At 25.9% G+C, this 24,043-nt stretch overlaps 2 protein-coding genes across 2 annotated transcripts in view; one reads left to right on the top strand and one right to left on the bottom strand.

Annotated features, from left to right (window-relative positions):
• Window positions 1-4,196, top strand: part of LOC129968265 (histidine ammonia-lyase-like) — a 45,626-nt gene extending 41,430 nt beyond the window's left edge. The window contains exons 15-20 of the mRNA XM_056082122.1: window positions 430-569; window positions 1,239-1,304; window positions 1,402-1,480; window positions 1,655-1,741; window positions 2,185-2,428; window positions 3,399-4,196. Coding sequence (XP_055938097.1) covers window positions 430-569; window positions 1,239-1,304; window positions 1,402-1,480; window positions 1,655-1,741; window positions 2,185-2,428; window positions 3,399-3,762 — 980 coding nt within the window. The 3' untranslated portion in view covers window positions 3,763-4,196. The remainder of the gene's footprint in view (window positions 1-429; window positions 570-1,238; window positions 1,305-1,401; window positions 1,481-1,654; window positions 1,742-2,184; window positions 2,429-3,398) is intronic.
• A 9,043-nt stretch (window positions 4,197-13,239) lies between these two features.
• LOC129963359 (actin-related protein 2/3 complex subunit 4) lies at window positions 13,240-23,872 on the bottom strand. The gene is made up of 5 exons (XM_056077694.1): window positions 23,722-23,872; window positions 23,294-23,412; window positions 20,847-21,054; window positions 17,170-17,340; window positions 13,240-13,400 (listed from the first exon to the last, which is right to left on the bottom strand). The coding sequence occupies exons 1-5, from the start codon at window positions 23,722-23,724 to the stop codon at window positions 13,395-13,397; spliced, it is 507 nt and encodes a 168-aa protein (XP_055933669.1). The 5' UTR covers window positions 23,725-23,872; the 3' UTR covers window positions 13,240-13,394.
• Between the last annotated feature and the right edge of the window lie 171 nt (window positions 23,873-24,043).

The raw sequence follows: 24,043 nt of genomic DNA, 5'->3' as shown, positions 1-24,043 counted from the left end.
TAATTTGATATTTATTATACAACAAAATTTATCGTACTACAAGATTTTTTTTACGGTGAACTTGAATTGTATATAGTGAAGAGTTGGGCAAATCAAAGTTCCTAATACTTTTAGGTTTATAGAATCAACAATTATGCTTGGAAATTTCTTAAGGAGGCCGCATTTTATAATTCATTAAAAAAAGAAAATAGACAAGAAAAAAAACTTTTGCAAGAGTCAAGTAATTCCATTAAAATGATTGCTGCTTTTACATAGACTTCTCTTACTTTTTTATTACTAGCACCACCACTGTCAACTCGATTGCAGAATAATTAAATCAGCTCCTCAACTATCTCGTTTTCCTTTGCTCTTCCTTTTTCTATATCGTTTGTATTAAGGGAATTAATATTTAAAAAAACCACATTCACCTTTCCGGATTTTCTTTTCCAGAAAGCCATCGATTTTGCAACAGAGTTCAAGATGCTTACACCTTGAGATGCTGTCCACAGGTTCACGGGATTGTTCACGACACGATAGAGTTTGTTAGAGATATCATCACCACAGAAATGAACAGTGCAACTGATAATCCGGTATTCAATCCTTTTGATTATGCGTTTTCGATTTATTTTATTAATAATAATTTTCTCCTTTCTTGCATTTAAAATTTTTTAAATTCTCAATGTGTTTTTTTTATTTGTTAATTTCGTGCATGTACGGAAAAAAACAATTTATAATGTAACAGCACTTTAATAGTAATCATATGAATAATTACAGACTTACAAAGAGCTTCGAAAAAACATCCGTCACATTTTCACAATCCGTAAGTAGAAGTGTTGAGAGATATAAAGAATTATACCACTTTATAAATGTTCAGCGTCTTTTATACAAAATTATAAATTGTTTTAAAGGGCAGAATAGATTCAATTATTTAATATTTGTGGTAAGCAAGTTCATTTATCAAAATCGAAAATTATCAAATATTTGTTAAAAATACCAATTTAAAACTTTAAAAGCTCTGAGGGAAAAGATTATATACATATCCAGCAAACAAATAATGTTTTTACATTTGTGCTCTGATCAATGTATAATTCTGCATATTTAAATTCAATTAATAGACTTATATAAAAATTCATTTTAAATAAAGATATTAATTTGAATATTCCCTTTTTCATTGCTCCAAGATAACTGTGCCCAGTATAATTTAATTTAAATGTATATGTTTAAATATATAACATAAATGTCTTTAATGTTTATAATAGCTGGTGTTCGTGGAAAGAGAGGAAATCATTTCCGGTGGAAATTTTCACGGCGAATATCCTGCAAAAGTAAGCTCCTCTACTTAATTATAAGCTTAACTAAGTTTATCTGCATGACCTGCTTTATTCTATTTTTCAATATTTGAAATATTATTTATTTTTATAGGCGCTGGATTATCTAGCAATTGCAGTCCATGAGTTGGGAAGCATGAGCGAAAGAAGGACTGAAAGACTGATAAATCCAGGTATAAAAACAGACAAAAAATAATTTACAATCGAGAGTTGAATTTTTATTTTTAAAAAATGCATGCAAAATTCTTCAATAAAATCCATGAAAAAAATTCATTAAAAATTTGAAATATTATCTGACAAAAATAGCATTATTAAATTAAATAAATAACAACATTTTATTCTTTCAGCTGTAAGTGGATTGCCTGCTTTTCTCGTAAAAGATGGAGGTTTGAACTCGGGCTTTATGATTCCTCACTGCACAGCCGCAGCACTCGGTAAATATTTATCAGATTTTCAACTACAATTAAAGTTTGTGAGAATTCTAATTAAAAATTTATAAAATTTTTTAATCATTTGGCATTCATAATATATTGCCAAAATTCTTATCTTATTCCTGTATTAATTAACAAAATCAATTCTTCTCACTTCATATCCAAACTAGGTGAATTATGAGCTATAATAAGAAAGAAAACATTTTAGGCAAACTGTTCTTAGCTCACGAATTTTATTTAAATAATTGACAAAATAAATATAAAAAAAAAGAAGAAGAAGCATTAAATAAAAGAGAAAGTGCCACTTAATTCCAACAAATAGCATTCAGTCAAAAATGAAACTGAAATCGTCATTATATAATTCTAAGAATTAAGCAAAAAATGTGGAACTAGGTCATGCACTTTTCATCCATTTTGTTCATAATATTTAATTTTCTTCCTACCAGTGTCAGAGAATAAAGTTCTTTGCCATCCATCATCAGTGGATTCACTTCCAACAAGTGCTGGCACAGAGGATCATGTCTCCATGGGTGGATTTGCTGCTCGAAAAGCTTTGATGGTTGTCGAGAATGTCGAAAGGGTAATTGCAATTGAACTTCTGGCTGCATGCCAGGCAATCGAATTCTTAAGACCTCTGAAGACGACTCAGCCGCTCGAAGCCGTCTATGCAGTTGTCAGATCAGTCGTGAAGTGAGTATGAAACCTTCTGCTATCTGAATTTGTTTCATGAAGAAAGCTGAACATTTATGTGAAAATATCTTTAAAATGATGAAATAATTTATTCAGAAAAATGAAATATTAACTAGAAGTCATAATGACTATAGTTCTTAAAACTGTCAATGATTCAATATACATACACAAATATGTTAACCCTTTCTAGGGCCGTGGGAAGTATGCTTCCCACCAAATTTATCAATCTTTGTATGAATTTATGTAGGCTAGCATCAGTTCTGACAAATTTTTTTAGTAAGACAGAAACTTAGAGGCTTCAGTTCTTTATCTTACACAAACTGGTGTGTCTTGATTTGTTATTTAATTATTAATTATCCTAATTAATTAATTAATCAAATTAAATTTATCTAATAAGCTAAATGAATCCTTTTTCTTATTCTAATTTCAAGCCTAAAAATATTTTAACATAATATGACTAGAAAAAAATGTCCCTTTAAAGGGTTAAATTAAAAGCTAACTTTCTTTATATTAATAAATAATCCAAATATTAATAAATTCGTTTATTAAATTTTAAAGGAAAAGATGCAATGATGAAAATGTACAGAGCAAATAAACAAAAGATCAATCTGTTTTGCGTAATTATATTCCCAAATGCAATAATATATATAGCAAAAAAATGCGCATGATAATTAAATTAATATAATTAAAAAGACATTCTTTTTCATATTTTAATAGATTTATGAAATTTTTTTGTGTAGAATATTATTATTACGGAAAAATGTTAAAATCTCAGTAAATTAATAATTAATTAATATTTCAAAAAATTCATCTTTAGGTACACATTTCCATTCTCCAAAGTTCGTTTTTCTCTAATTTGGTAGCCCTTGTGAAATGGTTTGACCTGTAGAACGCCCACAGATAGATAAACTCTTCTTTATTATTAATAAAAATAAAAATATGCGATTATTAATTATTTGCTCTATTATAGGCCATTGGACAAAGATCGTTTCATCGCTCCGGATATAGATGCTGTAACTGAGCTCTTAAAAGATGGCAAAATTTGGGATGCTGTGTTTCCACACATGGAACGTTACAAAGCAGAACAAGGAGTTGAAACTCGTCCATCATCACCCACGACAAGCAGCACTCACAGCAGTCAAAACATCTACTGTTACAGGAAACGCCGTCATGCCAGCAATAATTCCAATGGATACTCCATTGACGGCTTCGTCAACTCCTATGACAGCGAGGAGGAATTTTCGATCAAAGTAAATGACGATGATTATCCTCACAAGTTGCCCAAGCTGACAGCAATGAAACTTTCAAGGCCATTGTTTGTAGTTGAAGAGTGATTATATTTATTTATTTTCTAAAGATTGTGGAAACTGTGTGTTGTCTTCGTTGCGAAAATTCTTCCTATTCCTTTTTACCCGACCGGTAAATACTTTCTCAGTCTAACAGTTTTAAGCAAGATTATTATCTGCTAAAAGAATCTCTTCAAAAATCATGCAATGTGAATGAACTTCGAAGACTACATGTGTTTAATTTAAATTCATTCTATGAATATAAATATAAGTAAATCTATTTAAATAATTAATATAAAACATGTATGTTTCTAAGAAAGCAATCTTGCCAATATGTGTTCAATGCCTCTTTCAAACTTTTTGTGCTATTTGCATTTTTTTTTTCAGTAACTCCCTCCAGTGTGTTGTGGTCTATCATTCATTGTATATAGAACATGCTGGATCATTTAGAGTGCTATGTATAAAATATGCATTTTATTAATAAATTTTATGATTTCATGTTTGAAAACTGTGCGTCGATTTTATTTGTGCGAATGAAATACTTATAAAAGTGCTAAAATGCATTTAACAATAATAAAAAAAATTCACCGATTTCATTCAATTAAAGATACAGTATGCACGACAAATGATAAACTTATAGAAGATCTATATGATCGACAATGTTTCGCTCAATAATTATGATTCAGTATTAAATATCTAAGTTCAGATACCTAAAGCAAGAAAATAAATTTTCGCCTTATATATGTTGTAAAAGGGAATTTAAATGAAATATTAAGTTTCATGATGTTGGTTATATCATATGAAATAATTGAATTGAATGAGTTTTAATTCATAATAAATTTGCTCCTTTAAAATGTTTTGTGAAAAGTCTTTATGAAGTAAATTTAACTCATTTGCTTCACACCGATTTTTGAAAATGAACTATTTATATTTCCATATCGATATCTGGAAAAGTACTATTCGTTTTTTTTAATAAGTAGCTTTATATTAAGTAAATGTTCATTAACTGTCACAACTATTTGACTAAAAAAAATATTGAATTTGTTTCATATTTAATTGTTAGCAACGCAGCTGATTTTATATATAATCTAATTGTGAATACAATAATTAAATAATGGCGTTAAGATTGATATTTTAGACTATTTGTATTAATAAAGGGTTTGATGAAGAAACTGGCCATTATAAGTTTTTATACAATTTATTTCGCGGTTCCATCAATAAAATATTTTTAAATGGTAAACTTTAAACAAAAATAGTGCCACTATTCTCATAACAAAACTTGTCGAGTTATAAAGCTTTAAATGTGGCTATTTTAGGCAATTTTAAATCATTTTAAAGGTGTCCTGGAGAAATATTATCCAGTTATCGGGCAACATTTCTTCGGGGTTTATTGGTCTAAAATAATAAAATTCAGAGCTTCATAACTCTGTCAGGCTTGATCACAGAAAAATGTAACTTTTCTGTTTAAAATGCTAGCTTGTCAAGAATATTTCAGCAAATATGACTGATAGGACTGGAAGAATGTATAAAAATTGAGATTTCTTAATTTTTTCAATTTATTCTAGAGACCAATAAATTGTGCTTTCACTGCCTGAACGTAACACACACACACACACACATACATATATATAATAAATAACCAATCAAAGTAAGAAATATTTTGAAAACGGAACTAAAACAGAAACGAAGCGAAATAGTTTCAGAATCGCAACTGAAAATTATTTCTTATTCAAACTAAAACCAAAAAAGGAACAGGAAAAACATCATAGTATTTAGAGAGCGCAAATGCAGCTACATCTAAAACACATCTAACATCTAGATGAATTGAGACAAAAGTAATAAAAATCAAGTTAATAGGAAATTCAAATTAAACCAAAAAAGAATCCGGCCTGAAGACTTTTTCAAGGATACTCAGGCAGGGATTCAAAAAAAGGGATTTTTTTTCTGTGAAGGAATGCAGAATAAAAAGTCAAATAATGATTCCTCGTGACGCGAAAATACCCTGAAATCAGGCCCAAGAGATATACCATTTTAACAGAAAGGAAAAACAAAACAATAAATTAGAAGAATACACCCACTAATAAGCAAAAAAACAAAGATAATAATAAAACAAAAATACCATATAATAAAACTCAAACCAGTAATGGAAAACAAAAGGAAAGGACATACCAGCCGCAGGCAAAGAAATTTTAAGCTATGGATTGTGATTCCCACTTTTTTAACACCCCCAAGCTAACGCATTTAAGGTAAAAGACAATTGTAGTGTCCCAGCGCCATCTATTGAGTGATCTAATATGCAAGGAAAGTTCTATTTTTATTTTAGGTAAAGGATTAATCCGAAATCATATTTTGTTTAATCAAAAAGTTGATATTACAGTAGTTTCTTGGAAATTCATTAATAAATTTTTAATGGGGTTATTTGATGCTTTAATATAGGAATTTTTATTATTGCAAACCCTTTTGATCCTGTTAAATAGTGAGAAAATTAGATTTTTGAAAATTTTAGAGCTTAAATTGGAATGATAATTACAAAGTTTTATTATTTTAAAGTTGAATTCATCCCTTTTATCGTAGATACCAACTATTGTTTTATCATTAGCAATTTCGATTTTTAAATCCAGAAAGGTAGCCTCAAGTTGATTTTTATTTGTTTCTGTTAGAATTAAATGTTTTGGATAGCAATTAGTAACAATATTAGTATTGTCTAAGTTTATCTAAAGTAGGTCATCAATATACCTCCATCCGTTTATTAAATTATATTTAATTATTTTTTTCTCATAGTAATGTAGGAAAATATTCGATTAAAACATTTTTTTTAATTAGAGTTATATATACCTATTTCTAACGATTCAAAAATAAACTTTTGAGCCATGATTAAAGCGAACACTTACCACATTCTTCTTTTTTAGTGCATCTACATGGCTGTAAATGCTATTAATATGTTCAACATCTGTGTACTATATACTAGTACACTTGTATATGCATGTAATCTATCATGAAGAATTATTGCAAGAAATAATTTAACGAAATTGGTGATCAAAGATAGGTTAAAATTAAAAGTCGTATATTTTCTAATAATGAACCAGGCTAAACAAATTTCTTACATAATTTAAACTCTTTTCCGTATTTGAAGCTAAAAAAATAAATTTAATTTTTTTAACATGATTTAAAATTTCAAAGCTATACTCTGAAATTATAAAGCAGAAATTTATTAAATAAAAAGCAAAAAATTAATTAAAACACAAATTTGTTTTTCTACAAAATTTGTAATATTCTTTCACTTTTATGTTTGCATTTATCTTATAACTTTTAACATAAAAATTTACCGTGAAAATAGAAACTCAATTCTTTTTCTAGCGTATTGTATATTTTAGGGGGGGGGGGTATGTGTATTTCTATAATTATTTTAATTTATTATTTTTCAGACTGTATTTTAAATTTTGTAATTGAATACGCTTCTAATGAATTCTAATTACGAATGATTTCAAATCATCTGATTGGAGTAGAACAACCACATTTAATGCTTACATGATTAAAAACTCCAAAATAGTTCATTAGAATATCTATCGATAAATTTACTTATAATTTTTCAAAAACATTTTATTCAGAAATCATTTAATAAATAAAATTTTCTCAGAATATTTAAAACCTTGAGTTTCTGTCATGTTATACTTCCTTGTGCTATTTATAAAATGATGGAGAATGGTTCATTCATGTTAAATATGCTTTTTGCTTTGCTATTAATACTATTACAAAATTCCAAAGAATTTAATCATTACTGATTAGCTATATCTCGGAGTAACCGAAAAAAATTAAATTTGATAATAAACTGAAAATTGTTATGCATCTAGATTAAAGATCAGAAACTAGGATATATAAGTACCTTCGAAATTGACCGATTAGAATAGAATTAAAATAATTGAATCCCATTCTAATCGTCCATATAAAATAGAAGGAATTTTAGACTTCTAATCCAGACAAATTTAATATCAATTAAGCATTTCACTTAGTGCGATTATAAGTTCTTGATCTAAATTTTTAAACCCAAAATACGATGCGCATATTTATCTATAAATAATTCCAACAAGGAAAGTTAAAATAAAAAATTGATGGAAATTCAAATCTGAGCCCGAAGAACCATAAAATATGTTAACTTCGAATCGTCTATCTCTTTATTATTATTATTTTCATTTATTAATTTAATTTCAAATTTTATGCTTAATTATAGAGAAGCGAGAACGTGTAGATCAAAAATGCATTTAATATCATTGCAAAGGATTTGAGTATAAATTTAGTAATTAAAATAAAGAAAAATATTTTAAATATACTAAAAAAATTATTTAAAAATCCATTAAATCAATGAAATAAAATTGGCATTGCTGAAAATCTTATATTTTAAATTTCAAAATGGGCTAAAAACGTTTTTGTTCGAAAATATGCTCCAAAGTTATTGTGAAAAAAAAGTGTTAAAATTTCCATTAATTTTTAATTAAAAATCTTGTTAAATTTTGAAAAAACCCTTTTATAAGGAACACCTATGATCATGCAGTAAAAATTAACCAAATTTGAAAAATCTAGTCCCAGCTGTGTCCTTTAAGGAGCGCTGTGGAATGATTTTTTTCACAACGCATGTCACAATTTATATATAAAAAAACAAACAAAATCCATCATATTAAAATACCTCTGAATGCGTTCAGATTCAGTCGGTAAAACGTGATGATGGATTGAATAGGAAAATGAAGGTGAGCGACCCAGGCAAGGCCAGCGCAGAATGGTTCGCGCTATAAATTAAAAAACTTTTAAGCCATAATAACCAAAAATAAGCAGTTGTCGAAGAATTGCTACCGAAAAAGAAAAAGAAAAAAAAAACTCATAACATAAGATCAATATACACGTAAGACCATACCCAATAAAAACAAACTCAAGCCAACTCCCGAAAAAAGACAAATTATTCTTTTCCAAAAAGCAAGATTTGAATTAATGAAATGTTTGTGCATGTTCATTACAACATGCTGCGTCCCAATATCTGGATCGTGGATCACCTTATCAGTTTGTTAGGGTGTGGAAATTTTTCCAGTAATTCGTTTTAATAACATTAAATAAAAAAAATCATTATTAGATGTTTGAACATGAAAAATGATCATATCTCAAATTCCAATCATACCTATTTATTTTTAAAATTTAGTTTCAAACTTGGGGGCATTTAATACAAATGTATCTGCAGTATCTATCTATTCATAGAAAGGAAGAAAAATATCGGAAGCAAATGGATTTGGAAAGAAGATTCGAGTATTAAGTTTAGCTAAAACTAATTTATAATTAATTCATCATTATTAATGCATATTTCATTCAATAATTCTCTGGATTTTGAAATTCATTGACTTGTTTAAAATAATATTTCAGAATTACTAAGTTTAGATGTAATGATAACTTGTTTCTGTACATCACAAATTATTTTATATATCTCAAAAATTATGATAGCCAGCCAGTTTGGTTTCTTCATTCGAAATAGGTTGTCCATGTATAGGTTGTCTTGTATTGAACAGATAAAAGTAATGACCATGATGATAAAAATTATTGACTACTAAAGCAATAGACTTACTTTGCATTGGCTCACTAAACAATTAAAGATAACATATTTTAAGTTTCATTATGCAGGGTGTGCACATTGAAAGCATTTAGAAATAATGTTTTAAACTGATAAAACAACACAACATTAAAGTAAATCTTCACTAGATAAATAAAGAAAGTATGGTTTGAAAAGATATGGGAATTTATTTTATTTTTTTAATTTGGTGCAGGTGAAAATGCGGTGTTAATATTGGTTCTAATGTATAAATAATAACACCTCCTAAATTATTTTCATGCAAAATATCTTCATGCCTAATAAAAATAATCATCAATAAAGGCATAAGATAATATTTTTAAAACCTTGAAATATTTTTATTACATACTATCTGTCTATGTATCAGCAGACAGTATACCTTAGTTAACAGTTTTCATCTATTAACTTTGTATCCATTATTATTGGACTTATTATACAACTCTCAGTTCATTTTATTTAAGGAGATAAATTGTGTTTTATAAAATGATTCATTTCCCCTTTTACTGATATTGTAACATCTGTCAACCGTTAACATATTAAGCATCAAGTTAAAACCCCATTAATCTCCAAAAGTTCCCATTTTGGGAACTTTTGATTAAGATTTTTTTTTTTACTTAGTAAATTAAGATACATTTAAATAATTATTATTCTTTAGTAAACACTGAAGTACCTAGTTTTGTTGATATTTTTTCAAAAAATTTGTAATGCAAATTCTATTTTTTCTCACTTAATCTTTAAGTAATTAATTCTAAACTAAATAAAGTGATCTCGTTTTTCTTCATGAGAAAAAAATTCATTAAAAACACTTAATTCGAGCGTGGAAGTTTAGAAACATTGAATATAAAAAACTATTGGGTTTTTGTTTTAATCATAAGAAATAGGAGTCAAGGAAAATAATTTAACAGGGTTTTACATTTGTTTAATTAGAAAAGTCCCAAAATAACAGGCTTAGTATGTTCTGACTGGGTTGTCCTTTTTACTTTTTCATAAATGAACTCTCCTCTGTTTAATCTTTATCGTTGAAGATCGGAACATTTATTAATGAATACAGTAACCCCATTGTTCAAGCAAGGTCAAAACAAATGATACATTTCATACTGTTCTAAAGAATGATCCAGATAAATTTGTGCTAAATCCTGGTAGAGTAAATTTGATTAATTTGTGCTAAATCCTGGTAGTGTAAATTTGATTAATTTGTGCTAAATTCAAGCATTCAGTAAGAGAGACTCATTTTCAATAAAGAAATTTCTTTACTTTTATTTTAATGTAAAAAGTTTATTTTACTTCAAAAAAAAGTTATTTATTTAAATTTTTAACTATGCAGCAAGCCTTAGATAATATAGAAAAATTAGATTCGGATGAATTTCCAGCAGCTGAGTGCATCATCATTTGTTTGCCACCCTGATCAAATAACTGATGGAAGAAAATTATTTAGATGAAGTAGAGTCAGTAAAATGGTGAGACTTCAAAATTGTTCTTCAAAAAAATAGTAAAATTTTGATACGAAAAGAAAAAAGGAACATCTGACAAAAGATATTAGTGTAGTAAAAGGAAAAGACTATAAAATTATATGTGCAGTATCAAATTTTGAATGTATAAAGTCTATAAAAAAATCCAAAAATCTAAAAAAAAATTGATTCTTCTCAAATTTTATAAAAATACAAGCTTTGTAAATCTTCTTGATCAATTTTTGAGTTTTTACCACCCAAAAATAAAAGCTAAAAAATGGTGGAGGCCATTTTTAAACAACATTCTTAGTATGCCTAAGATGAATCTTGTGGACCTATTGCAAAATGAAAGGACAAATGTCTTAATTAGCATTTTTATGAGATATTATATTGAGTTTGATAATATCAGTGAGACCGAAATCGATGCCATTACCTCAACTTGAGCCATACAAACCAGTAACCTTTTAATACTTTACTTAAATCAATCTATTACAAAGGCTGGCAAGCAAACAAAATGTAAAATTTGTAAAAAGAATACTCACCTATGATGCAAAAAATGTAACGTCATGCTACACAAATTGTTAAGTTCTATTTCATACAAAAATTTGAAAGAAAAAAAAGGGATTATACAAGAAAATGTACATGTTTATTTTATGACGAATATATTTAATATGCATTTAAGGGATTGATAATTAACTTTATCAATCATATAAATATAATTTTTAGAATTTCTAATTTGATTTAGCAAGGTATCAAACATTCAACTGCCGACAGTATAAAGAGGTACTTATACTATTCATATTTGGTATCAAGATTCCTATTTTGGGACCATATCATATCTTCTAATCAAATAAAGATTAGAAATTTAAATTATATCATTAAAAATGTATATTGCACCTCAAAACATACAAAAATTCATATTTTTCATGTGTAGTTTATATAGTTGCATTTCATGGTTTATCAAAGCATTAATTTGTCATCACTTTTTTAATTCTACAATTAAAAATTTTAAATTGTATTGAAATTACCTTTAATAATTAGATTTATATAGTCATATTTACATTTTTATTATTTTTTATTGCAAAAGCATATTAAAATTTTTTATTTGTAATACATAAAAAATATGCAATGGACACATATTTTTCAGCTATATCAGTAAGTGTTTAATAGAAAATGAAATGTTAAAATCCCTGATGGAAAGTTGATAATAAATATGTTCATAATAATCAAAAACATACAAAATTCTAAATTATATTAAATTCCTAAAATTAGATTAAATGTTACATACTAAAAAAGTTATTTTAGGAAGAATCTCGGAATTTTGAAATGAAGTCTCAGATGACACTTCAATTAGTAGCCCATTTTTCAAACATCTAGAAGAGAGAGCAAATAATCCATGCCAATTTTTAAAAAAATTAATGCTTAATTTTGGGGATTTGGTTTAACATCAAATTTTCTGATCCTGAGGTTAAAAACTTTCATAAATAAAAAATAAATCTATTAAATACCACAAAGATTACAAATGTACAGAAATAAAATTGAAGTCTTATAATTATATTTAAGAAATATTTTTTTAATGTTTCAATAACAATTTTGTTTTTCTTTACATATTATTCTAAAATTAATATATTGGAAATTTATGAGTTGAATACAGAAGAATTGCAGTAATCTGTTCATTTCACTAATACATATCTTATTATAGTTGAGCATTTTCAAAGAGGTGAATAAGAAAATAGGTCACTTCAATGGATTTCCTTTGACATGACATAAACAATAGAATTTTATAATATCTATTATATATACAAAATATTTTTAATTTTTTTTGCAATATTTTGAACAATAAATATAGATTTTTGTAATGAACTTCTAGTAACCTAGCATTTTTGCTAGTCTGGCAGTCCTTTGATCTAATACCAAATGGATTACTAGGAATCTATTGAAGAAAAATGCTTGAAAAGTTTAAGATTATACAGTTATTCATAAGTAGACATGCAATTTTTCACACTAAACAAATAGTTAGGAAATACTTTGCATCATTCAAAGAATGAAAGTATAAAAACAACTTAAGTGACACAATACTTCAGAATAAAAAATAACAGAAATTGATTTTAATAATTAAAAAAACAAAGACATTGAAATATCAAAATTTATTACTTTATTTCCATATGATTAGATTGTAAAATCAATAGTATGAGAACAAATTACAAACTTGCTTAAAAACTTAATGCAAAAACATAAAAAACAGAATAAAAATTAAACAAATATACAAATATTTATAGTTCTGTCACCAAAGACAATATATTTGAAGTAGAGAATTATTTGGAAGAATGAACAATTTTTGATTTCACCTTACACTGCACATAATTATAAACATAAAAGCAATTGAAATTTTGGCACATTTTTTAACAAAATATATATATATATATATATATATATATATATATATATATATATGAAATAAAAGCAATAAAGTCATTTTTCAATAATTTTAATGAATTCATCAAAATAAAATGGAACTGATTTCAAGAGAAGCAGAATATTTTGCTATAAACAAATTGAAGGAAAACATTTCCAGGGATTATTCTTAGATAGATAACATGATCTCAATGCTATTCTCAAATGGATAATCAAAACTGAAATATAAAATAAAAACAGATTATTAAAATAAAATAAAATTCTTATAGATTTAATAAACAAAATTTAAGATTATCATATAATCCTTTTATTTAGATATTATAGAACCATTAGATACCATAGAACCATAAATAATATATTCGTAAAAAAATATTTCCCTAATTCTCGATAGGGGGGGAAAAGAATTTTCTCTGCTTATCTTTACAATCATAAATCATATTTTTTATCTCTGTATTTTATGGCATATTGAACGAATAACATGAATATGAATTTAATAAAATATGCTTTAATTAAATAAGTAAATGTAAATTTTTTTTACAGAATGAAAACATTTCACAATATTCTATAGCTATATTAGATAGTTACAGAAAAACTTGGCAAGACAGCTTACACCTTTTTCTGCCTACCAAGTTTCATAACATTATTTGAAGTAATGCCTTTCTACTAAATCATTGTGTAAAATATTTCATTACAAAATTCAATGCATATAAAATATATTATTATAACACCTCGTAAAAAACAAAATACATTATAAACTTAGCATTCATATTAAACTCTAAATGAAAATTCAGAAAGCTCCTGCTAAGTGAATTTTGACACAAATAAATTGCTTTTTTCTATTTTAATAATTACGTCAGCAGTTCTTTTTGATTGTATAATTAATTGGTCTTCATTCTTTCTGCCATTTGAAATTAATTACTTTTGTTTTAAGAATAAAATTGCAATAATATTTTTTAAAGGAAAATGAGATTTCAATCATATAAAGGGTAATGGCCTTTAACTTAAATAGTATATTAGAACAGTATTAAAATATATACTATTGGTAAATAGTAGTCATATCAACTAACATAGAATTTTCACTTTCAGTAAAGAAAAAAAAAATTCAAAGGCTTTTTAAAGATTTTTGATGTTAATGTTAAATTTAAATCAAATATTTTCACTACCAATGCTCGATACTGCCATTACTTTTTTACTACTTCCTGATATTTCAGTGAAAACCACTAAAGACGCTATGCCTAACTTGCAATTTATACATCAAAAAGTAAGATGAGAATAGAAGGTATGCAGCAATCTTACCATTAGTCATTACAAGACTATGTATGACAAGATGCTAATTTTACATAAACTAAGATAGAATACTCACTTCACAAATACAAATACATTCAAATTAATTGAAACTTTTTTTTTTAAAGTTTTATCAAACAAGAGTCTCTCATCTTACTTTTGCCTAGAGCTTAGAAAAATTGGTGAGACAGATACAAATCATAATTTACCATTAAATAAATGATCTAGAAACAGTGCACCTTTAAAATATTTTAAATTTACTTTTTAAGTTCTTTTGTTATAGCATCAATTCCTAACACTATTTGGTTCTATTACATATTTAAAAAAAAAAAAAATTTCTATGCATTTCCAATTAATTTGCTCATTAACTTTTGCAGAGTAGAAATCATCTCCTAAAGTTTCTTCCCCCCCCCTTTTAATCATTTAGTTCTTTTGTAATGCATTTTTTTTCCCCCCTCTTATTCTTTTCAATATTTTGAGATTGAAATTTTTCCTCCATCATTCATGTTTTTGATATAATCTAAATTCTTTTGTGATTGGAAAATTCTCTACTCCATCATAATTTTTTTTTCAATTTATCTAAAACCGAACTTTTATAACTTTGTTTTCTCTTTAAGGTTTTCAATCATAATATTTTTATATAAAGAAAACCTCCCTTCAATTATGGTTTAAATAAGGCATAGTTTAATTAGAATTTAAACTATCTCTAACAATTTTTTTATAAAACTCTTGACCTTCTGAATATATTTATAAAAAATTTATCAAATTGATAAAGTACTTCAAACTCCACACATTCTACTGAGTTACAAAATATATCATTCAAAAAGTTATTAATTCTATTAAAATAAAATTGCATCTCTTCTTATAGTTATTTGAAATTCGCAAGAAGAGAAAAAAATGGCTTTCATTTTGGTATAACAGTAATAAGCCTGTCTATCTACTCAACTTGTATCTAAATAATTTATACTCTTGGTAATTAAATAGTTGAAAAGGGACTTATCCAAACTCTACAAATGACAGCAGATTTACATTAAATTTATATATTCATGTTTCAAATAAACGTGTCACCATTTTTTTTTTTTCTTTAATGATTAACAAGTCTAATTATTATGTTCCAAAAGAGTTATAGCAATTTTTCTGACGTCTTTGTTTGTAAAACCTAACTAAGAAGTGCTGTTTGCATGTTTTCAGAATTTGAGAAAATTATTTTTCATGACACTAAAAGTTTCCAAAAGTCGGTGAACATCTTTTTTGATATTGTGTGCCAAAAATGGGGGGGGTGGACAGTTTTCTAGTAAAACACTGGATAATTCTGGATAAATATAAACAAGAGTGGGATCATTTTGATCAACAGCAAGAAAAATTTCAGTTTGACAGATAGGATACTATGTTACATGAAAATTTATCCTTTGGAACATGTCACTATACATTTTTATTGCTTTTAGTAGCAGCTGAATTTTCTAGATACCTGGTTCTTCCAAAATTTTTGGGACTTCTTCTCTCTAAAAATTTTAGATAATCCTTCCTTAAGGCTGCAAATCTTTGATAAATAATACTCATTAGATACAAAAAAATGCTGAATATCCCATAAGGATATTATTTTGCAATGTTTAAATTAATTTTTGTCAACATGAAGACTAAGTATATTCACAATAGTGAAAAATCTTTTTGCATTTTTCTGTTCAATAAATGGAAAAAAAAAAAAAAAACTCCAATTTATTGATGGACCATTTTTTGAGATGGATAAAATCTTTCCAGAATCTATTTTTTTTCTTTAAAATAACAAAATTCTTATAGAATATCCTTGGTTTTGGGAGGATCCATGAAAAATAAAAACCACAGACTGGTACTAACTTCCCTATTTGGATGTTCATTTTTTTTTTCAGTCTAAAACTGAACTTATATATCAACATGCAGATTAAAATCATTCAGACATTTAAATAAAACACCAATAATGTATAAGGCAATGTCAAAATAAAATCAAATAAGAACATTTTTGTTGACTCAAAGGAGTACTTTTCTGCAATGTCTGAAACAATTCATGGAGCAAATTTTAAGTCTGCTTGCAAAAGTTATATGAATTATAGCTTTACTTCATTATTATAGCTTCAGCTGCTAGAGCTATTGAAGATTCCTTGGCAGTTGTGGTAGTAATCCTGTCTGCTCTCCCATTATCCCCTTCTTCCAAACTTCACAGAGAGAAAAGATTAAAAATAAGGGTACTTTTCCGTTAGCCGAGCGCAAATGCCACCAATTGTGAACTAAACATGAATTTCATGTAAGAAATTTGGCAGAATTCCACATTATTTGGCGAATTTTGCTTGTGCGTGGCTAACGGATTGTGAACCAAACACGAATTTGACACGAATTTTAAAATTTTAAATATTTATATAAAACAAATAAATATCATTTTACAAATATATATTTAAATAATATATTTATATATAAATATTTTAAATATTCCTTCATTTTTCTTAATTTGCAATAAACATATAGGAAAATATATTTTACACACAAAAAGTTTAAAAAAAATCCAAATCAGTATGAGGTTTGCTTTTTCCCCCCTCTTCCTCAGACAATATATTGTTTAAATTTTGTAACAGATATTACTTCAATATAACAGATTCATTTATCAAATATTTTTTCAACTTCTGAAAAAAAAGGCAACATAAATAATGATAATTACAAAAATGGCAAACTTACTCTTTTTAAAAATTCTTCAGCACAAATTCTTGCTCTTGCATTTAAAGCTAATTTCATTTCACTTATTTCTTTGTCAATCTCTTCCATAAAATGAATAACAAAATCCACTAACTTATGCTTATACATTTGTTCTGTGTGAAAGTTTGTAATAAGAAAAGAAATGTCATAACCCTGAAAATATATTCATTAGGAATTAATCATTGTTCACAGGTAGCATAAATCTGCATAATTAACAAAAACAATCCACTAAAAACAATTTAATAAATAGTAATTAAATCATAATTTTAAACATTAATTTCACAGAAAATCAAAATTAAGCATATCTCAACAAAAACTTCTTTTAAAAAACTGGCATTTTCATAAATAATTTAAAAACACATATGAAATATGACTAACATAAAATATCAATTTCAGTTAAAAACAAGCTTTGTTAAGCATTTATTTTTTTAATTTCAATTTATATATCATTTCTACAGAAAGTTAAAAAAAAATGTTAACTATAAGAAAAATTAAAAAATAAGAATTAATTAAAATCATCAAAAAAATTAATGCCTATCATCACAAGTTTCTATTTAGAAAGAAAGGGGCAGAAAATCACACTTATAAATAAATGTGAACAAATGAATAGGTCAAGTATAATGAGTTTCAATCTAGTAGAAATATGGAAACTGAATACATAAGTTAACATAAAAAAATTAATTTCATTAGTCCTGCAATATCGATTATGTTTATTGTTTATTTACAGAATCTTTAGCATCTGAAAATAGAAGTACCAAGTAGGCAGTCCAATAATGAAAAATAAATATATCATTAATTTTGATACTAAATGAATGCTAAGAACAATGATTATGTTACACAACAATGAGGTAAAAGTGCATCATTAGCCATACATTTAATGCCCATACATTTTAATGCTGAGTAAACAACATTTCAAATGCTTGATGGTAATAAGATTTTAGTCATATACAGTATACCATATATCTATATAAAATCCTATCAATCTTTTAAACATCCTAACTTATGAAATGAACACTAACAAGAGTTGCCTTATCTTTTAAATGAATTAATATTTAAATATTATTGTTCTAAATCAGTTTTACATGAATAAAATATAAACTGTATAAAATAATAATTAGGGTTGGGTTTTTTTTTTTTTTTTTTTTTTTTTTTTCCCCTCTCATTTACCATTCCAAAGCACATAAAAACGAAACAAAAAAACTTCTAAATTTATTTCAATAATATAAACACTAATCTCCATAAATTTGATTCTTCAGAATTGAACTTTGAATCACTGGATATAAAATGGTTAATATTTTCATCGACACCTATATATTTATTATTTACAATTTTTGAGGCAAAATAAACTTTTATGTTTATAAATTATTTATATTTATTTCTTGTCAATCTTGGGGATAGCTGGAAGCCTCATTCAGTCAGAAATACAGTTTCTGCTAAATCATATAATTATTAAAAGTATTTAATAAAGCTGATTGCAGGATGCCTGTAATATTGCAGTGTAGTAAAAACTTTGTATAATATGTTCATGGACATACTAGATTTCATCAAAAAAATAATAATAAGCTTTAACCCTTTGACATTGGTGGTATCACAGTGAAATCACCACTTTCTAAAAATTATTTCTAAACGTGCGGTGGTTTCTGATCGAAACCAAAGGCCCTAAAATAATATTCTAACTCTAATAATTACCTGTAGATGTCAGCACACTAGTTAATGCCCTTTATACATTAATGCTTTTTTTTTCAGTACTTTCAATTAAATTTGTTTTCATCAAGCAAAAAAAAACTCAAAATGCATTCATAAATTTGTTGTATGAAAGCTGACTACAACATATAAATTTTTTTTCAAATCAAATCACAAAAGAAAAGTTCTTTATAATTATCTTTTTAGGTGGTTTCAGAGACATTCCACCATTCACTTATGGCATAAGATTCTCTACGCATTAGCGAAACAGATCTGTTTCCCTTCCTCTGACTCTCTTAGTCAAGTAGCTGATAATTTATGGGAGGTTTGCCTTGTGTTTTGTGGGTGAGGAATTTATTTACATTTGATTAAGGTTTATACGAATAGGATGGTTGAAATTTTCACTTTTCAACCATCTTGGATTCTCCTTGTATTAGCAAGAAACCATATTATGGGGATGTTAAATTTTTAATAATTAATTTTAATTAATTATTAAACATTTTTATTAATTAATTTTTTATTTTTTAATATAGTATCATTTTCTTAATTTTTAAATGGTTAATTTAAATATTATGTTTCTTCATAACTTGAATATAGTGTTGATTATATTTAAAGTCTAAATGCCATATAAAGAACTTGCCATTATTAGCTTTATTTGAGAATTACTTGTTATTCAAATTGTTTACTTTTCTTTTATAATTTTTTTTCATGTTGTAAGATTGTATAAGTAGATTTCATTGATAATATTATATGTTTTAATATTTTCATAAATAAAAAATGAATAATTATGTTAGAAAACAAATAAAAAATTATTAATTATTCATAAGAAAAATATGTCGTAAGTGTATGGTGGTACTCAAGTGAAACTACCATCCCTTTTGTGGTGCAGTTCATTATAAAAAAATTTTTAAGGTATTTCCTCTTCTCTTAGACCCTAAACAGGTAAATTAATTACATAATTTTTAAAAATTCAGAAAATTTATTTTTGTGTGCTTCAAAGAGTTAAAACTAATTATTTAAAATTATTTCATGTTAAAAAGAAATTTCTAAATGTAGCAATATCTTTTATGCATCAAAATTACATTTTAAACAAAATCAAAAGTCATGATCAGAGTTAGTTTAACAACAACAAAAAAGTGTAAAACATAAAAAATAATAACATTTTTTTTTTCAAAAAGCAGAAAAATTATTAAAGTAAAAAATAGTAAGTAAATATAGTAAATAAAAAATAGTAAGTAAGTTATAGTAAAAAAAAATTGTTCCTTTATTAACAGATGCAATGTTTTTTATTTGTAAAATCTGCAAAATCTTCAATATATATTTATATACTCATTACTTAAAAAGCATCTTTGTCAATTAAAAAAAAAAAATCTACATGTATAAACCATATGAAGTTGATCTCCAAAGCATAAATTAAATTATGACTTTTAAAGAAATTAAAGTAGTTGCCATAGACAGAAAGTTTATAATAGGGAATAAATAATGATTATTCATATACTATTTTAATTTAATTAAATTACAATATCAGAAAATTTGAAATTAAAGTCAAAACCAATTAATGTAAATAATTAAAAAGTTATTAAAAATACATATTAATCATTTTAATTTCATATGATAAATATCTATTTTTTCATTCCCAATTCCCCATATATTTGTAAAAAAAATTTTGCAGTAATACTATAATATTAATTAGTATTTATTAAATAAAGAAAAATATAGGAAATTATGAAATGAAAATTATGTAGCAGAGCATCAAATAAAATTATAACTAAATAAAGATTTAATGTGATCAGCGAGAGAAATCGTACTTTGTATAAATTTTCATTTTATGTAAAAAAAATTGCAAGTTAATTATTCTGAAAATTGGTAAAAAAAAAAAAAAAAAAATACAATAAAATTTTATTGCACAAAAAAATAATTAAAAGTGACAAAAGTTAGTAAGTATATATATCTAGAATAAGTTAGTTAAAACTTACCTCAACAGGTTTCCGCCTTAAGACAATAAAATTTTCTGCTCTCATCATCATGAAACGCATAAACTTGTGACATAAAATTTTTTCAATTTCATCAGCTTGTTTTATAGCTATACTTATCCGCAAAGAATTAATGGAGCCTTCAATTAAAACTTTTTCTTTTTCATTTCGACTAATCACAACAGGTGTCAACAATAATTCTTTACCACTCCTACAAATAAAGTTTTTGAATTTGAATTTGGAAAAAAAGTAAAGAAAAAAATTTGAAAGAAATAATAATAAAAAATTTGAAAACATAATAAATATATAAATTATAGAAGTTCAAAACATTCTAAAGAAATCTTTCATCGGTAAAAAAAAATGTTAATATACACTTTGATATGTTCATAAAATATTTTTTGAATAATATTTCTGTCGTTACTCACTGCTCTCCACCAATTCTTACATGAGCTAAATCTGAATAAGCTACATAATTCATCTTATTATAAATTAGACAGATAATAAATATCTGAAAGCCAACTTACAACCAAAGTTTTAAATTCAATCTCATATAAATAACTAAAACTTTTAATATAACAAACCATCCTAATTTCCATTATTACATGAATTATCTCCCTTAAAGTTTATTTATAATACTTAACTTTATTGCATATTGTGTGATAGTTTCACACAAGTTAATAACATTTCATGTTAATTAATTCTTTAAAGGATTAATTTATTCATTTTATCTTGGTCATACAAAAAAGTAAGGTTAAGAGTCGTTTAACATTACAGTATTTCCATTCAATCAATAAAAATATCAAATTTCATCAAACTCTCAGCAGATTATTCATCTATTTAAAGCAAATTACTCATTTGTCCCATCTTATTCAGTAAAAGCTAAGCTAAATTAACTTACTACCTTAACCATTTTGAGTTATCCAAAGAAAAACATATGCACCAAGTTCTCTAAAAATTTCCTTAACCAAATAAAGGTAATGCTGAAACATACTTATAGCTATTAAATGTTAAAAGTTTCATTTCATACTATTTGATTTTCAACATATTGGCTATATTTACATTTTTGGAAGCATATAAAGCCTTATAAATAAATAAATATTATTTGATAATAAACATTAAAATATTACAACTTTGATTTACATTAATAATATATCAGTAAATAAGATATATGTAATTTATTGATGAAATATATCCATATAGTGCATTCTATTATATTTCATATTTAACACCATCATCACTAAAGGCAGCTCAAGTATAGGTACAACTGAGCTACAGCACCCTCAAATTTTCTTATTATAACCTAATTTATATTTAAATTCTAATATAATCTGTATTTTCCAGTGAAATCTAAAGAAAAATTAAGTTCCATATCTAGTTGTTTTTAATGTTCAAAGATTCTCTCTCTCTGAGCATGGATGCAAAATAAAGCCTTTCAAATATATCATATTTCCTTCAATAGATACCACTAGTGCACTTGGATTGACATTATGCAACAGTGCATTCCCACTACATTAACCAATGTAATATTTCTGCAGCATTAAATCATTAGGCAGATTTAGTTCACATCCAAATTAGGATAATTGATTTTATTTCTACTAATTAAAGTGCTGTATTCAATCCTAAATACAAGTTCAAATGTTTCTTTATAGGACTAAACGTTTGCTTTGTTTCTTATTCATAACTCTTATTCTTCCTTCATTTTTCTAGCAGTATTTTCAGAAATTTTTTTAAAAATATGTTCAGATTATCAAAAATTTTATTTTCCTACGATACAGATTACCAAAGACAATTATACTGTAAAAATTTTTCTTTTAAATTTACCCGAAAATTATTTTTAATTCTGGACTAGTATCAATTTTGTTCAGATGCAGTTGCATGAATCTCAGTAAATGTGTCAGGAAATTAAAATAATAATAATAACTTTGATCTTACATTCTTTTTATTAAAGTTATTTGATGCTGTAATTAAATAGCTTAATTAAAATAATTATAACACCAATCAGAAATGTTATTAGTTTATGAATTAAAATTATATAAGATTAGTTAAAATGTCAGTGGCACAAACAAACATTACTGTTCAATGAAAGATTGAAAGTTCAGCACCATAACATTTATATTACATGAGTCATTACTACGGTTATTTCTTCCAACAGAAGAAAGTCAGAACAGTTGAAAGTTAGCAATAAATCATATTATATTATTTACAGCAACAATCATTAATCTCATAATAAATAGTACTCAGCTTAATATATTTCAATGTCTGCAGCATAAGTAATTGCAAAGAACAGGACCGATAGGAATGTCATAGGTCTGATGAATTTTTCATTGTTTTTCTCAATAACTTTAAGGCTGAATATCTATGACAAGTCAAGTTTAAGAAAAATAATCTGTTCAATAAATAGAAAATGAAATATGGTTACTTTTAAGAACAATTATCAAGCAAACACTTACCTCACTTCAACTTCTGGTTTATTGTGTCTTTCGACTACTTGAGATGAAAAATTTTCCAAACACATTGCAGCGTTAAGTGTATGCCTTACAGCTGTAAGGTAGGGTCTTAGAGTAGCCGACTATTGAAAAATGAAAAAATGATCTAATGAATATTTGTTTCACGACTTAAGATTTAAACCATTATACCATGGAAAATATAACATGTGGCATATCTTATTAAAATATAAAATTTTTTCTGGAATAAAGTTTTAAGTTAATTTTAAATGTCATAATACACAGTTACACCCAGTTTTATTGAAAGAAATCATAGAAATTAAAATATATGAATGATATATTAATTTTGAAAGAGAAATCACAATTTTCATCAATTTGTAAATAACAGCAAATTTGCAGACAAAATAAAAAGTTCTTAATTTTTTTATTTTTACCATTGTTGATTGACACCTTCCGAAAGTTTACTCCGGATATCAGAATCAGACCGACAACAGAAAATAACGAAAGTAGTTGAGTTGAGTTGAGTTGTAGCCTTGAGACTGAATTGAATAATTTTCAATAGACGAATTTACATTCATATCTTTCCATTAACTTTATAACTGTGTCATTCTTTATTCTTAAAATTTTTCAGTTGAAATATTTTCATAACAAAGCGTTTCTAGACATGACTATGTCAGATCATTGGATGCTCTGACAATATTAGAAGGTTATTTTTATTCATCATCCAACTCAAATACACATACATTGATTATTTTA

Source organism: Argiope bruennichi, chromosome 1, assembly GCF_947563725.1.
Source record: "Argiope bruennichi chromosome 1, qqArgBrue1.1, whole genome shotgun sequence".
Lineage (NCBI taxonomy): Eukaryota > Metazoa > Arthropoda > Arachnida > Araneae > Araneidae > Argiope > Argiope bruennichi.
Note: the sequence above shows the minus strand (reverse complement) of the source record. Positions and strands in the feature narration are given on the sequence as shown.

Coding starts and splice junctions, on each gene's coding strand:
- LOC129963359 (XM_056077694.1), bottom strand. Junction 21,055..23,293: donor AAACCAGAAGTTGAAGTGAG/GTAAGTGTTTGC, acceptor CTTTATTTGTAG/GAGTGGTAAAGAATTATTGT. Junction 17,341..20,846: donor TAAGGCGGAAACCTGTTGAG/GTAAGTTTTAAC, acceptor ATATATTTTCAG/GGTTATGACATTTCTTTTCT.